Source organism: Aquarana catesbeiana, linkage group LG07 (assembly GCF_042186555.1).
Source record: "Aquarana catesbeiana isolate 2022-GZ linkage group LG07, ASM4218655v1, whole genome shotgun sequence".
NCBI classification, from domain to species: domain Eukaryota; kingdom Metazoa; phylum Chordata; class Amphibia; order Anura; family Ranidae; genus Aquarana; species Aquarana catesbeiana.
In genome coordinates, this window is record NC_133330.1 from 107,540,987 (window position 1) to 107,559,268 (window position 18,282).

At 42.0% G+C, this 18,282-nt stretch overlaps 1 protein-coding gene across 1 annotated transcript in view; it reads left to right on the forward strand.

Annotated features, from left to right (window-relative positions):
• Positions 1–18,282, forward strand: part of BAIAP2L2 (BAR/IMD domain containing adaptor protein 2 like 2) — a 181,466-nt gene that overhangs the window by 120,859 nt on the left and 42,325 nt on the right. Inside the window, exons 8-9 of the mRNA XM_073592602.1 lie at positions 6,590–6,730; positions 10,244–10,355. Of these exons, the coding sequence (XP_073448703.1) occupies positions 6,590–6,730; positions 10,244–10,355 (253 nt within the window). The remainder of the gene's footprint in view (positions 1–6,589; positions 6,731–10,243; positions 10,356–18,282) is intronic.

The following is an 18,282-nucleotide window of genomic DNA, read 5'->3' on the forward strand; positions in this document are numbered from 1 at the left end:
TATATGTGCCAGCCCCCTCACACCTGTATATATGTCAGCCCCACACCTGTATATATGCCAGCCCCTCTCACACCTGTATATATGTCAGCTCCCCCACCCACACACACCTGTATATATGTCAGCCCCCCCAAACCTGTAAATATGTCAGCCCCCCACCTGTATATATATCAGCCCACACATACACAAATCTGTAAACACACAAGCCTATGGCCCCTCCCTGTACACAAACAGCCCCCCTCCCTTTCCTTCACAGCCCCTACTTGTAAAGGAAATCTTCCTAACTAGTCCCAGCTCGTTTTCACAAAGCTGACATGTTGCTGACACGGAGCACAGTACAGGCAGATCACATGAGGGGTGCATATGCACATAGTAGATAGAGGTGGCAGTAAAGAGCTTGATAACACAGAGAGCAACAGAAGCTGCAAGATCGTTTCTATAGTGCACAACACGGCTCCCCTTCACCCATCCTGCCGTCTTCTGGTCCGGACGAGCTCCTTACAGTTGTATCGGCTGTAACCCCTGATGGCGGCCCTACCTGTATATACAGCGATGCTCATAGAGCACAGCTCTATCTTCATTAGAGTAAATGACTGCACATCATCTGTCACAATAGTAATACACTTTGAGGTAGTGTCTAGACTGGCTCTCTGGCAATAGCATTACATGGGATGAAACAAACACTGCTCAGGTGGGTAAATCCAGATAAATAGGTGAGTAAAGTGAATTGAAGGACTCCTCTCAAGGGTGCTAGCCACGGGCCGCCCGCTGTACAAACTGCAAAAAGGAAGAAACGGCTGCACTCCAAGATGATGAATATGAGTCCTTTATTGATCCATCCAAGTGACAGACCACAGGAAAAACGAAAATCAAGGCATCAAGGCAGATGTGTTTCACACAGTATCATGTGCTTAATCATTGTCTATGCAATAGTTTCTTCCTTTTAACCTGTTCTCATCCTCGCTATATCAGCTACAGCGCAGACCTACATTGCCAGGATGTGATGTGAAAAACAAGTTGCGCTGACCCCAAAAATAAATGTGTACAGGTGATAAAAAGCTGCTAGCACACAAACAAACCAAGTTTCGTAAAATATAAACAAAATAAGTGCAGCGCTAAAAAGTGTGTAAATCAAATATATGATAGGTGAAAAAACAAATACAATAAAATATTAGTCTACATAGACATAGGCACTAGTGAGGTGGAAATAAAAGTCCAGAGACCACTAAAAAATGTAAAAGTGTCCAATAACACTGTATTAAGCTCCACGGACTGCAATCAAGAACTGGAGTCAGTACATAAAGGAAGTCTTCTCAGACAGCTGGAGTACATGAACCCATGATGTTGACTGGAGACTAGGAAGCATATCAAACATGGACAACACGACAGGACATCTAGAGTAGAGTACTCTTACCAGAACCAGTGGGACGTACCGGCCATATAGCTGTGCGTCTATCGGAGCTTGTGGAGGAGACCTCCAGTACAATCTCTCCAAGGGTTCACCCTTCGATCTCCAATCGGTCAAGTAGTCTTTTGGGTCGCAGTCACCGATAGCCAAACAGTCAACGGTGGAGGTGGACGGCCCTCTCACACGCTCTCAGGTTCCAGAAAAAAATGCTGATCACTGGCTTCTGTGTAAGGGACATTGGTCCGAAGAGGAAGAGGCACAGCCACTTCATCTGTGCATCCTGCCAGTGCCACCTGCCAGTGGCCACAGCGCATATCAGTGCCACCAATCTGTGCCCACCAGTGTATATCAGTGCCGCCTATCAATGCCCACGAGTGCCACCTATCCATGCCCACCAGTGGTGCCAATCAACCCCTCATTGGTGTCACCTACCAGTGCCCATCACTGTCCATCACTGCCACCCATCAGTGCCCATCACTGCCACCTATCAGTGCCCATCAGTGGCAGCTATCAGTGCCACCTATTAGTGCCCTTTAGTGCCACCTCTCAATGCCTTTCAGTGCCGCCCACCAGTGCCACCTCTCATTGCCCACCAGTGCCACCTATCAGTGCCCACTAGTGCCACCTCATCAGTTCCCACCAGTGCCGCCTATCTGTGCCCATCAGTGCCCATCAATGCAGCCTATCGGTGCCCATCAGTGCAGCCTCATCAGCGTACATCACTGAAGGAGAAAAATTACCTGTTTGCAAAACTTTATAACAAAATAGAAAACAGCTTTGTATTTTTTTTCAAAATTTTCAGTCTTTTTTCATTTTTTTAACAAAAAATAAAAAAAAGAGGTGATCAAATACCACCAAAATAAAGCTCTATTTCTGGGGAAAAAAGATAAAAATCTAATTTGGGTACAGTGTTGCATGACCGCTCAATTGTCGTTCAAAGAGGGACTGCGCTGAAAATTGGTCTGGGCAGGGGGGGGGGTTTAAATGCCCAGTAAGCAAGTGGTTAATAACATTACATGGAAGAGTAACAATAGGCAGTCCACATACAGGTAAATATGAGAATATGATTATACCCTCAAGAGAAGTGTTACATAGTTAATCTGGTTGAAAAAAAGACACAAGTCAATCAAGTTCAACCAACAGAGAAAAACGAACTCAAAACCAAACACACACAAATAGAAAACCTCCATATAACACTATTCAACAACCACAACTGATCCAGAGGGAGGCAAAAAAAAAACCCCAATAACGCATCATCCAATTTGCTCCAGCGATGGAAAGACATTCCTTCCTGATCTTCCAAGAGGCAATTGGCTATTCCTTGGCAACTTTACCTATAAATATTAGTATCCAGTTATATTATGTGCATTTAGGAATTAATGCCTTTCTTAAAATAACCTACTGAGCTGGCCAGAGCCTGCTCTTGAGGGAGTCTATTGCACATTTTCACAACTCTTATGCCCCGTACACACGGTCGGACATTGATCGGACATTCTGACAACAAAATCCTAGGATTTTTTCCGACGGATATTGGCTCAAACTTGTCTTACATACACGCGGTCACACAAAGTTGTCGGAAAATCCGATCGTTCTGAACGCGGTGACGTAAAACACGTACGTCGGGACTATAAACGGGGCAGTAGCCAATAGCTTTCATCTCTTTATTTATTCTGAGCATGCGTGGCACTTTGTGCATCGGATTTGTGTACACACGATCGGAATTTTTGTCAATGGATTTTGTTGTCGGAAAATTTTATAGCCTGCTCTCAAACTTTGTGTGTCGGAAAATCCGATGGAAAAAGTGTGATGGAGCCCACACACGGTCGGAATTTCCGACAACAAGGTCCTATCACACATTTCGTCGGAAAATCCGACCGTGTGTACGGGGCATCACTGTGAAGAAGCCTTTCTGTATTTGGAAATTAGATCTCTTTTCCTCCAGACATAAATAGTGCCTCCTTGTCCTCTGTAATTAAACCTCATTTACTATTACATAGTTAGTCTGGTTGAAAAAAAGACACAAGTCCATCTAGTTCAACCAATAAAAGGAGGGAAAAAATCATTATATAAAAAAGAATCATACAATTCTATATACACAATCCATTCCTAATGACCTTAAAGGGAATAACTCCACTAAGTACACTATATGGACCACTTATATATATGTTTATATACATACATACGGTATATATACATGTTGATCATATCCCCCCTTAATCTCCTCTTCTCAAGAGAGAATAAATTCAATTTGTCTAATCATTCCTCATAGCTGAGCTCCTCCATGTACCTTTTCAATTTAGTTGCCCTTCTCTGCTCTTTCTTCGGTCCCTCAATATCCTTTTTGAGAACTGGTGCCCAAAACTGAAATGCATATTCCAGATGAGGCCTTACTGATGATTTATTTAGGGGCAAAATTATATCTCTCTCTCTCTGCAGTCCAGAAAAGATTTTGTTTGCTTTGGAAACTGCAGCTTGGCATTGCATGCTATTAAGCTTATGATCTACCAGAACACCCGGATCCTTCTCCACCATTGATTTCCCAAGTTCTATCCCCCCCCCCCCCCATATGTATGATGTATGCATATTCTTAGCCTCCAAGTGCATAATTTTACATTTATCAACATTAAACCTCATTTGCCACACAGTTGTCCAATTAAACAGTGCATTGAGGTTGGCTTGTAAATTGGAGCCATCTTGTAAGGACGTTATTCCACTGCATAGCTTAGTGTCATCTGCAAAGACTGAAATGGTACTTTTAATTCCAGATCCTATATCATTTATAAAATCCATAAATGTTATTCATATAATATGAACATCCGCTATTCACATGATTACCATATTGTGCCTTATTACAGTGAATCAGCAGGGAACAGAGAAAATAATTTCCAACTACTTTGCATAAAAGCCACAGTCACAAGGTACAAGACGCATGGTCCAGATGAGGGACTTCACCATCACCAGGCTGGTTGACCCTCCTTGTCTTGGCCATCACTAGCTTCCTAATCAAGCCAGCTGCTAAGTTCACTTTCCACAGGTATTGGCTGTGCTTTACCATCTCCAAAAGACCAGATGACCAATTGGGCATATTGAAAGGCAACTTTCCTATTATTTCAGACTGCCTGTAGCCATACAGCAATAAGCCCACACAGTACATTCAAATATTATTCACTGTACACATCAATGAAACACTTTATTTTATGTTTTTTTTACTGAAAGATTGACATTGTCTCAAATACATACAATGCGTGCTCCAAATTATAGTGTGTTGAAGGAGAGGGGGTGCTGATGTGCTCACAATGTTTTGCATAAGAAAATGCTGTGCACTATTCTTCTATCCTATGACTGCAGACCTGAAACTCATTTGTTTGCCCCTGAAGAGAAAAGGAATGCTAATGTTTCTTCAGCATCTCTTACTCAAGTCACAGCTAAGTCCAGAGAGGCCCAGAATAAGGGAAATTGTCGCTGTCCCAAAATGGAAGCTTACCAACAGGTCTCTTTACGTAGTGCTGGTCCCGCTCGCCCCACAATAACGTTCTTACTGTGCTGCTAAGCAGCTCCACTCCCACCGCTTTCTGAATACACTGATCAGTGGCTGCAGCCATTGCTGATCAAGTTTTCTAGCATGTCTCTTCAATAGAAGTTGATCAATAGATCGACTTTCGTCAGGCAAGGGATGGCCACACACTGATCAGAATTTGTCCATTGATCAGTGTATGGCCAGCTTAGTTAACTGGTCACATTAGTCTAGGACTTTGGGACGAAGTAATTGCACTTTATTGAACTCGTTTATCACATGTTGCACTTTGCACCAAAGTTTTATTCATTCATTGATTTATTAGCACTTTGAACAGTATGTTTTATGAATTGCACTGTGCGCTGTTTTACATACAGTAGCTAATATACTTTTATATAGTCACAGCTGCTCGCATGATAAGTTGAAAATGTTCTTTTATTTACAATTGTGAGAAATAACATTTATAATAATCTAATGTATTGTCTATCTATGCAACAAACAGGGAGCCAGCTAATACCTTGAAGTGATTGTAAAGGGTCATTTTTAAAAAAAACATTTTTAAGTACTGTTTTTATCGGCGTATAATACGCACCCCAATTTTAAGAGGGAAGTTTAAAGGAAAACATTTTTCCAGCCCCCCTCCCTCTGCACATTACACAGCCCCCCACCTGTGCTCAATACACAGCCCCCCTGCACTCCCAGGAGACCCTCAGTTTCCTGGGACAGCACTGCCAGCATACTCTACAGTTAAGAAAAAAATCACTACCAGCCCCTTGTACACCGCTTCTCCTGTGTCATTGTTATTGTAAAATGAAGCTTCTAAATACCTCAATTTGCGCCGTTCTTTCACTGACCCGGTCATGTGACTGCTCTCCTCTGACATTTCATGGATGGTGACCGCTCTCCTTCTCCAATCTAAACCTACACTTGAAGGAGGAGAAGGAGCGGGAGGAGGAGAGCAGCCAGAAAAAAACTGAGCTATTGAGGTATTTAGAAACTTTGTTTTACAATGACAGTGAAACAGGAGAAGCAGTGTAGGAGAAGGGGCTGGTAAGTGGATTTTTTTCTTAACTCTAGACTATGCAGGTAGCGCTGTCCCAGGGCCAGGAGAGGTGGGCGGCTGGCCTGACACCCCCCCCCCCCAATGTGTGGCTCCCGGGCGGACCCCCTTGGTAAAATAAAATATTGGCATATAAATACGGTAATACACGTGTTATACTTACCTGCTCTGTACAATGTTTTCGTCCAGAGCAGCACTGATCCTTTGCGGGTGCCCTGCCAGCGCTCTTGGCTTCTCCTCTTCTTGGTGTGCCACCATAGGAAGCTGCTTCCTTTTGTGGAACTGCAGGCTCAATCTCGAGCCACACTGACTTCTTCCATAGACACAGACAGCGTGGCTTGGCCCCACCCCTTGCTTCCTCATCACAGGATTTGATTGACAGCAGCAGGACCCAATGGCTCCCGCTGCTGTGAGGAAGGAGAGAGCCACTGCTCTAAGGCACAGCGCTGGATCAATATTGGGCTCAGGTAAGCATATGGTAGGGCTGACAGGGACATTAAGCACAGAAGGATTTTTACCATAATACAGAGAATGCAATAAGGTAAAAAATCCTTCTACCTTTAGAACCACTTTGATCTTCATTAGCCTATATTTTATTTTGCACATGCAGGCACAGGGATTGCTAAATGTACGAGTACCCACATGGAAGGAGCAGATTGATGCCAGCAGAGCACAGACAGGCCCAGTGGCTCAGGCTCAGAACTATACATCTGCTCGTTCAGCCCCAAGCCAAAGGGATTCCATGAACATGGTAAGAAAATGTCATTATTCTACTCTCACATGGTATGCATTTGGGGGTATCAAAAAAATTGATTTAGAGATTTGTCATGGAGAGTCCACCCATAATTACTGGGAGCTCCAGAATCTATTTGCTCATAAAAGCGAGAGTTATAGCTGAGTAACATTTTCAAAAAGGTTATTGTGTATTTAAATAGGTGACCACTTAAATAGGCATGTAAATTTAGATTTTTCTTGTTTATCCTTGTGGACTAAATGAAAATTCAGTCAGTTCCCCATCCACGTAAACAGTGTGGATTGGAAAAATCTCTCCCACCAGAACAGTGATTGCATCTGACTGGATGCAGGCATTGTTTGGCTTACAATTCTCCACCCAGCTCCTTTAAATAATTCAAAGTTTGTCGAGCCAGGTGGTGCATTGGCAGTTGACAACTGTCATCAATGCACAGTTCCCTCCCTCCTGGGAGTGTCTACTGTCTACTGCTTGTAAAGGTGAAATACCATAGAGCAGTGGTGGTCAACTTGACAGTTACAGAAGACCCCAAGACGAGCCCCTAACACTCCCTGAGGGCCAAACAATAGCAACTAATTTTCAAAATGAATGGGCTCTAGCACACCTCAATGCTTAAAAATGCTAGTCCTAGTATATTTTTGTTTTGTACACACACACTGAAGAGAAAGTGGGAGTAAAATAAGCCCTATTGTTGGTGTCGGTTACAGTAATTCTGTAATAACCCCCAGCATTGGTGACAGTACCACAATAATAATCCCCAGAATTAGGGAAAAGAACCCGCTCGAGGTGTCTGGGTCACAAAAAATCTTCTCAAATAATGGTGCTGGCTCAGTATGCAAAGTAGCATATAGAAAAGAATTCAGTTCAGATGGCCGCACTCCAACAATGCTTTATTGGTTGAAAAACCATACAGCAAAAGATGAAATCAACAGCTGACATGTTTCACACTGTAACTACTGGTGCTTACTCATAGCTATCTATGAGTAAGCACCAGTAGTTACGGTGTGAAACATGTCAGCTGTTGATTTCATCTTTTGCTGTATGGTTTTTACCCAATAAAGAAATCTTTGTTGGAGTGCGGCCATCCGGATTAAATTCTTTTCTATAAATCCCCAGAGTCAATGACAGTTACCACAATAACAACCATGCTCCAGCACTACACTCTCTCTGATGACGTCAGGCCAGAACAATACTTCTGCTGTCAGGTGGAGATCACTTCAAATGACAGTACTGTCTTCAAACTGCAAATCAGTGCTGGGTGTAGGAACACAGAGAGTGTTCCAGCATCCCACTACCACTCCACCTCTAATGGCTTCATTCCCTGCTCTGCTCAACAGACATCTTAAAGAACATCACTGTTTACGCTAGCTAGAAGCTAGCGATATCTGTAAGATCTATAGCCAATGTGATAAAGCATCTAGATACAGATTATCATAAAAGACAGTGCTGAAACTAAAATTTAAAGTTGAATGATGCATTTTATTGGCTGAGTAGGTTACAACCAAAATCTTTCCAGACAGCACAGGCCTCTTTATTAGGCACTATGACTGTGCTATCTCAAAAGCTTGCAATTATAATCTTCTTACAGTTGGTAGTCAAAAAAGGATTGTTCAATTTCAGAAGTCTACTACTACAAATAGTGCATGGGAATAAAAGGAACATCTGTTGCTGTTTTAAAAATCAAGTAACATTTTAATAGATAGTATCTGTCTAGCAACTGAGATATTTCACTTCTATACATACTGCCTGTGCAGCCATATAACCAGTTGACCTACCAAGCATAGAAGACAACCAGTGACTGTGAGTAGTTTTCTTTTCTGCAATCACTTTATAAGCAAGCTCATCTAAACGTTGTTAAAAAGATTATATCAAGTTTATGAAAATTATATAATCTAGAAACACACAGAGAGCAGACCATTCTGCCTATCCATTATTCCATAACAACAGTACTCTTCAGTGCACGTAAAACAAGTGTGTATATATCCACTGCGCTGTGAACAAAAAAATCTGAAAAAAAGGTGAAAAGAGCAGCCAGCACCTAAATACAGGATACACTATACAGGTAGTCCCCGAGTTACATACAGTATGACTCATACTTACTCTTGTTTATAAACCCAGGGACTGCCTGTATACTACAATGTTCATACACAAGTGCAGCACTCTAAATAGTGATAACATGAATGGTAAATGCAACAAAAGGTCCCACAAAGTAGTGAATAGTCCACCATTTAAACACAAAATGTGTTATAATAAAGTGGTAATTGCTCTGAATTCTCTTCATAATCATATGTGGAACAAATCACCACATGTCCTCCACCAACAAACACTGAGGCTTACTGAACATAATGTGACTCTCTAAGTCAAAATGTGCATATGGAAGGGTATAGTGGGCCACTATACATGCTCCTCAAATGGTATCAACATCCACTCTCCATCACTGCAGTAATGTTAATAAATGGTATGTAAATAAAAAAGGCTCCACATAGTGTAAATCCAACGAATATCTTTATTAAAAAATGGTTAAAAACACTTTCATAAATATATCTTGTAAAATGGCATCCAACCCAGAATTCCCAGCAGGCGCACATGCGCAGTGACGCCAAGGCTTCTGGCTCTGCTGGAAGCCATGACATCACTGGGGGCATTCTCTTCTGTACTGTCGCGTCACCAGGGGCATACTCTTCAGTGCGAAGGTCATGTATCAGACTTTGCATGTACTGTTCAAATATGAGTGTGTGACTGTAATAGACATTTTTTCTGCAGTTTTTCTCTTAATGATTATAAGAGGCAGGTTACAGAAGTGATACGCATACCCCTCTACTTTCTGAAAGGATAAAGAGGAACACCTTTTAACCCACAGTATGTGCAAGAAGGACAAGTCCCTGCCATGGCCCTGGTTACAAAGACCACAAAAATATAATATGCAGTAAATGATTGGTTAAACCACACAAGTTCTTTTTTTACCTCTATTTTTTCTTTATATTGGCTCTTGAAAATAACAAATGCAGTAATATAGAGGCTGGATAAAAAGTTTAGTGCAGCAAAACACTTTTGGAAGTAGAATAGTAAATTTTGTATAGAGCTCTGCACATCAGAATAAAAGAGGGACAACTTATGCTGCGCAGGGGACAAATGGATTTGGTTTCAAAAGAGAGACAGTCCCTTCGAATGAGGGACAGTTTGGAGCTATGGTAATATGTGTGCATCTGGGAATACATGTGGGTGTATTGATATTTTATATACAGAGTGCAATCAAGGTTATAGACCTTTTTTTAAAATTTTTTTTACACATTAGGAAAATAAAAGTTTATAGACAGGCCCTCATATAAACTGCACCCATGTGTAAATGTTCTGCGTTATTCTCAGCAGATTTGCCTTTTTACCTATCATGCACATAACCTGGTATACCTTAAACATTCTGAAAGCACAGGTGAAGTATAGTTTTATAACGAAGAAGAAATTGTAGATGCCAACAGAGATATGTTATTGAATTCCTTGGTATATGCCTCTTAGACACCTAGATCTGTGGTGGATGTCCTTTCTATGGTGAACCGATCAGAACAGAATGAAGCCAGAGCTCCAGTTGACATGGGCAGAAGAGATTTACAAAGGACGGCATCGAATGGTGAGCAGAAACTCTACTAAACTTTATCTTTACTGTGAAAGCACATTATACAGTTTGTTTAGGTTAGATATGTTCACTAAGATATTATATATACACATATATATATATATATATATATATATATATATATATATATATATATATATATATATATGCACACATACACACACACACACACACACACACACAGCGCTTCACTTTTTCCACATTTTGTTGTGCTACAGCCTTATTCCAAAATGGATTAAGTTCATTATTTTCCTCAAGATTCTACAAACAATACCCCATAATGACAATGTGAAAGAAGTTTGTTTGAAATCTTTACACATTTATTAAAAATAAAAAACTAAAAAAATCACATGTACAGAAGTATTCACAGCCTTTGCCATGACACTTAAAATTAAGCTCAGGTGCATCTTGTTTCCAATGATCATCCTTGAGAAGTTCCTACAAGTTGATTGGAGTCCACCTGTGGTAAATTCAATTGATTGGACATGATTTGGAAAGGCACACACCTGTCTATATAAGGTCCCACAGTTACCAGTGCATGTCAGAGCACAAACCAAGCCATGCTGTCTAAGGAATTGTCTGTAGACCTCTGAGACAGGATTGTTTTGAGGCACAGATCTGGGGAAGGGTACATAAAGATTTCTGCAGCATTGAAGGTCCCAATGAGCACAGTGGCCTCCATCATCCGTAAATGGAAGATGTTTGGAACCACCAGGACTCTTCCTAGAGTGGGCCGCCCGACCAAACTGAGCAATCGGGGGAGAAGAGCCTTAGTCAGGGAGGTGACCAAGAACCCAATGGTCACTCTGAGAGAGCTCCAGCGTTTCTCTGTGGAGAGAGGAGAACCTTCCAAAAGAACAACCATTTCTGCAGCACTCCACCAATCAGGCCTGTATGGTAGAGTGGCCAGACGGAAGCCACTCCTCAGTAAAAGGCACATGACAGCCCACCTGAAGTTCACCAAAAGGCACCTGAAAGACTCTCAGACCATGAGAAACAAAATTCTCTGGTCTGATGAAAAGATGATTGAACTCTTTGGCCTGAATGGCAAGCGTCATATCTGGAGGAAACCAGGCACCACTCATAACCTGGCCAATACCATCCCTACAGTGAAGCATGGTGGTGGCAGCATCATGCTGTGGGGATGTTTCAGTGGCTGAAACTGGGAGACTAGTCGGGATCGAGGGAAAGATGAATGCAGCAATATAATCCTTAATGAAAACCTGCTCCAGAGCGCTCTGGACCTCAAACTGGGATGAAAGTTCTTTTTCCAACGGGACAACGACCCTAAGCACACAGCCAATGTAACAAAGTGGCTACTAGACAATCCAGTGAATGTCCTTGAGTGGCCCAGCCAGAGCCCAGACTTGAACCCAATTGAACATCTCTGGAGAGATCTGAAAATGGCTGTGCATTGACGCTCCCCATTCAACCTGCTGGAGCCTGAGAGGTCTTATAAAGAAGAATTGGAGAATTTGCCCAAAAATAGGTGTGCCAAGCTTGTAGCATCATACTTAAAAAGACTTGAGGCTGTAATTGGTGCTAAAGGTGCTTCAACAAAGTATTGAGCAAAAGCTACTACGTATGTACTTGTGCTTTTTTTTGTTTTTTATTTTTAATAAATCTGCAAAGATTCAAAACAAGGTTTTTTCGTGTTGTCATCATGGGGTATTGTTTGTAGAATTTTGAGGAAAATAATAAATTTAATCCATTTTGGAATAAGGCTGTAACATAAAATGTGGAAAAAGTAAAGTGCTGTGAATATTTTCCGGATGCACTGTGTGTGTGTATGTATGTGTATATATAGATATATCTATATATATATAGATATCTCTCTCTCTCTCTCTCTCTCTCTCTCTCTCTCTCTCTCTCTCTCTCTCTCTCTCTCTCTCTCTCTCTCTCTCTCTCTCTCTCTCTCTCTCTCTCTCTCTCTCTCTCTCTCTCTCTATATATATATATATATATATAGATATATATATATATATATATCTATATATATATATATATATATATATATATATAACACAGTATCTCACAAAAGTGAGTACACCCCTCACATTTTTGTAAATATTTTATTATATCTTTTCATGTGACAACACTGAAGAAATTACACTTTGCTACAATGTAAAGTAGTGCGTATACAGCTTGTATAACAGTGTAAATTTGCTGTCCACTCAAAATAACTCAACACACAGCCAATAATGTTTAAACCGCTGGCAGCAAAAGTGAGTACACCCCTAAGTGAAAATGTCCAAATTGGGCCCAAAGTGTCAATATCTTGTGTGGCCACCATTATTTTCCAGCACTGCCTTAACCCTCTTGGGCATGGAGTTCACCAGAGCTTCATAGGTTGCCACTGGAGTCCTCTTCTACTCCTCCATGACAACATCATGGAGCTGGTGGATGTTAGAGCCCTTGCGCTCCTCCACCTTCCATTTGAGGATGCCCCAAAGATGCCCAATAGGGTTTAGGTCTGGAGACATGCTTGGCCAGTCCATCACCTTTACCCTCAGCTTCTTTAGCAAGGCAGTGGTCGTCTTGGAGGTGTGTTTGGGATCGTTATCATGTTGGAATACTGCCCTGCTGCCCAGTCTCCGAAGGGAGGGGATCATGCTCTGCTTCAGTATGTCACAGTACATGTTGGCATTCATGGTTCCCTCAATGAACTGTAGCTCCCCAGTGCAGGCAGCACTCGTGCAGCCTCAGACCATGACACTCCCAACACCATGCTTAACTGTAGGCAAGACACACTTGTCTTTGTACTACTCACTTGGTTACCACCACACACTCTTGAATAAAGTGAGTGGTGATTGCGCTGTGATAACAAGGGGAAGGGGGGAAGAGGAAGGGGAAGGGGCTAACTCAAATGTATAGAGAGGTGAGTGAAAAAATGAATTTTTTTTTTTTTACAAAAGGTATAATGAGCATGAGGGCTAGTATCATACTAGCACATGAAAAATATTGTAGATACTGAAACAAAAGAAAAGAAAATTCTCAGTGCAAAAGGGCTAGTATCATACTAGCACATATGTGGTAACTCAGCAAATACTTATTAAAAGAAAATTCTCAGTGCAAAAGGGCTAGTATCATACTAGCACATATGTGGTAACTCAGCAAATACTTATTAAAAGAAAAATCTCAGTGCAAAAGGGCTAGTATCATACTAGCACATGTGTGGTAACTCAGCAAATACTTATTGGTGACTCCAAGTAAATAAATAAATGGTGAACAATCCCACCACCTTGTAGTACAAAGTGGTCAAACAATGAGTCATCAGTTCCAGAAAGGCAAAATGAAAAAATTATACAAAATATAACAGTATAATGAAGTCACGTGACGTGACGATACGCATCAGGATTGGAGCACGTGAACTGTCACAGACTGACGATAGGATACGAGCTTGGTGCTCGTGGATGTTTTTTACTATAACCTTCTGCTAAATGTAAGTGTACCATGTTGTTTTTAACCTAATAAACTGATTTATATACGGGATCACGCTATGTGCACTCTCTTCCAACACTCCACATATATTCATCCCATTGTGACGAGCATTGAGGAAATGGGGACGGTTTGAAGACACCCTTTTGAGGTATACAAACTCGGTGTTCATTGGATTGACGCCCACACTCATTTTACAAAAGTTAGTGCATCCCCTTCTGTGTCCTGTCCCCTTTTTCCACTCTGGCCGCCACGGAGTTATACTATATACTGTCTGCTTATGTTTTTTATATACCATCCTGCACACCCACCATCCAAATCGCCTGAACTACTGGATGGGACCCTTGCCTGCTGGTGATTTGTTATTGGATTACAAGCTGTTGTCTTGCAGCAGTAAGGTGAGCTGCTTGCGAGCACAGAGGTGTCCCCACTGAAGACTTTTTTCCCTTTCCTTTGGCTTGTGGACTTGCCTTTTTTGGAACTGATGACTCATTGTTTGAGCACTTTGTACTACAAGGTGGTGGGACTGTTCACCATTTATTTATTTACTTGGAGTCACTAATAAGAATTTGCTGAGTTACCACATATGTGCTAGTATGATACTAGCCCTTTTGCACTGAGATTTCTTTTTTGTTTTTTTTTTGTTTCAGTATTTACAATATATTTTTTATATTTTTTATGTGCTAGTATGATACTAGCCCTCATGCACATGCACTTTTCTTGATTTATATATTTTTATTTGGTTCTTTTTTTTTTTTTTTGTACCCACACTGTATTTGTCACTCATTTATAGCTTTTTATACGTTTTAGGCAATTTTGTCTCCTCAGTCTATTCGGATTTAGTGCCCATGAGACTGCACTTTATTACATTTCATTATACTGTTATATTTTGTATAATTTTTTCATTTTGCCTTTCTGGAACTGATGACTCATTGTTTGAGCACTTTGTACTACAAGGTGGTGGGATTGTTCACCATTTATTTATTTACTTGGAGTCATGAATAAGTATTTGCTGAGTTACCACATATGTGCTAGTATGATACTAGCCCTTTTGCACTGAGATTTTTCTTTTAATAAGTATTTGCTGAGTTACCACATATGTGCTAGTATGATACTAGCCCTTTTGCACTGAGAATTTTCTTTTCTTTTGTTTCAGTATCTACAATATTTTTCATGTGCTAGTATGATACTAGCCCTCATGCTCATTATACCTTTTGTAAAAAAAATTTTAATTTTTTCACTCACCTCTCTATACATTTGAGTTAGCTCCTTCCCCTTCCTCTTCCCCCCTTCCCCTTTTTATCACAGCGCAATCACCACTCACTTTATTCATACGACTTTTGTCTGTTTGGATCAGCCATTTTAGGTGTTGCAGCAGTGCCCCTTAGCATAGGTATTTCTGACAGCGCAGGAGTTTCTTCTTTATTTAACCACACACTCTTGACACCATCTGAACCAAATAAGTTTATCTTGGTATCATCAGACCACAGGACATGGTTCCTGTAATCCATGTTCTTAGTCTGCTTGTCTTAAGCAAACTGTTTGTGGGCTTTCTTGTGCATCATCTTTAGAAGAGGCTTCCTTCTGGGACGACAGCCATGCAGACCAATGTGATGCAGTGTGCAGCGTATGGTCTGAGCACTGACAGACTGACCCCCCACCCCTTCAACCTCTGCAGCAATGCTGGCAGCACTCATACGTCTATTTCCCAAAGACAACCTCTGGATATGACGCTGAGCATGTGCACTCATCTTCTTTAGTTGACCATGACCAGGCCTGTTCTGAGTGGAATTTAGTCATTTTCACTTAGGGGTATACTCACTTTTGTTGCCAGCGGTTTAGACATTAATGACTGTGTGTTGAGTTATTTTGAGAGGACAGCAAATTTACACTGTTATACAAGCTGTACACTCACTACTTTACATTGTAGCAAAGTGTCATTTCTTCAGTGATGTCACATGAAAAGATATAATAAAATATTTACAAAAATGTGAGGGGTGTACTCTTGTGAGATCCTAAGACCGAGACAGATGTGGATCACATAAACACGCGACAAGACTTACAACATAAATAGACCTGAAGTGTGGCCTTTGGTCATCTGGTAGGTAAGCCAAGAAAAGGGGCCATACCCAAGATAAGTAATGGATGATTGTGGAGGAGAATGTGCTGAGAAATGCGGTAGAAGGGGAATGGGAGGGAGGGTATCGCGCACTGGAACCGAACACAGAGCAAGGGTGAGTGGTGAGCTTTTTTTTTTTTTAATTGTATTTTTATTAAATTTTTCAATGAAAAGATTACAGAACGTTTGAGTACAGGAATGAATCGAAGTTTTAAAACACAAAAAAAAATGTCCACAAAGACAGGACACAGAAGTGTACTGCACATCTTTAATATAAAGAATGTACATCAACTTATAAGCATAGCAAAAACATATACAGAGGTCATACATATAAGGCAAAGCTGATTTAGGGTTTATAAGTATGGTCAGGAAACTCCAGAGGATATCAATTTACTATATACCTGGGAAGAATGGGGGGGGGGTGGCGAGTCTCTGTAAGTAGAGTCAGAGATTTCAGGACTCGATGGACGAAAGTTGCGCCCCTTATTACGAACTATCCCAAGACCCCCAGATTTTGTCAAATTGGGGTGAGTGGTGAGCTTAAATACCCATCAGGCTCCTCCCATAAATTCAGGCAACCATACTGGCCTTCTAATTTATGATTGTGGCCCTAAGACCGAGACAGATGTGGAACAAATATACACGCAACAGGACTTACAACTTAAATAGACCTGAGGTGTGGCTTTTGGTTGTCTGGTAGGTAAGCCAAGAAAAGGGGCCAAAAATAAGTAGGTAGAGAGTATATCTTTATTGGTTCTAAGCTCATTGAGCAAGCTTGGAGAAGGCTAGGGCCATCTCCACTTGAGGGTTCGGAATATATCTGGCGAAGCAGGCGGACTTCCATCTGCCTAGCTTCTTGATTGCATGGTACTTCAAGCTGAGATGTGGCTGAGGCTGCGCCGATCCAGAAGAAATGTCCAGAATACCACCCGTGGTCTAGGCCTAAGTTGAACAGTAGGACCCTAACAAGTTTGATAAACTGACTGCCACTCAGGGGTTTGACTGGAAAAGGCAGTAACGGTCTGGAGACTGACTCACTGGGTAGGTGAGAGAGCAGACGGTCAAGGGTCGTTACTGGGCGCCAGGCTTTGCTGGTCCTGAAAAAGTTGATATCTACTCCGATTAGTTGCATTTTGGAGACCTTAAGATGAAGGACATAATGGTTTGGGAAGCGAGTCAGCAGGTGTCTGTACAGTACTTGACTACTGGTACTACCAGAGGTGAACTCACTAGGTCTTAGGAAGCCGTACAAATCCAGGTAGATGGCCGCCTGGATGACCAGGCTGGGCAAGAGGCCAAAGGGGGAACGTGCAAGGATTTTGGACATGCCCCTAAAGATAGCGCTTGTGATGGGAAATTCGTTTGCCATTGGTAGCGGGCTGCTGCTTCTGAATTCTGCGCAGAGGGGCTTTCACTGTATGGGATGTGAACACAGATGGCTCTCCGAGATGCTGTAAGGGCAGGAAATGCTGAATACCGGCTAGGTACAGCCTGATAGTGTTATGAGCGAGAGTCAGCTGTGTATGGCAATAAGATATGAAGGCTAGGACGTGAGTGACGTCGCCTGCTGTGGTTCTGGGACAAGAGGCTAGGAACCTGCAGTAGGCTGTGCGATAAGCCTTTAGTGTGTTGCTAGAAAGCGAGTGGTTGATGAGCTGGGTTGCATTGGCAAGATGTGGCTTCAATCCATTGTTGGTTGAGACCAAGGTGGGATAGATGATGGGTCGGCTCCTGATTCCTGCTGGAAGAATGAGAAAAAAATTGAAGTGAGACAGTGCATCTGCTGCGGCATTGCACTTGCCAGGGATCTGCTCACAGTAAATGGTAAATTGGTGATATAGAGATAATTGCACCAGCTTGCGCAGGAAGGACATGACGGGGAGCGACTTGGATCTACCCTTAATAATAATGTCAGCTGTAGCCTGGTTGTCTGTGGGGAAGAGTACTGTCTGACCTGTCCACGTGTAGCCCCAGACATGGGCTGCTGCCACGATGGGGTATATAGTTCGAACAAAGATGAGGATTGAGTGAAACTAGGAATCAAGCAGATTTCTGGGGGCCAGGGACTGGCGAACCAGTGGTGACCAAAAATAGCAGCAAAGCCTGTGGAGGCTGCAGCGACTGTGACTACTTGTGGCGACTGGGCTGATACTGAGGGAATAAACATCGGTATGCCATTCCAGTTGGTGAGAAACTCGTCCCACATAGCTAAGTCCCCTATGGCTGCTGGGTCTAGTCTCAGGACTTGGTCAGGGTCCTGTACTCAAGTGAGAAATACCAAGAGCCGTGAGATGAGCGATCGCCCCTGCGGAATGATCCTCATCGAGAAATTAAGCATTCCTATCAAGGACTGCAGCTGTCTTT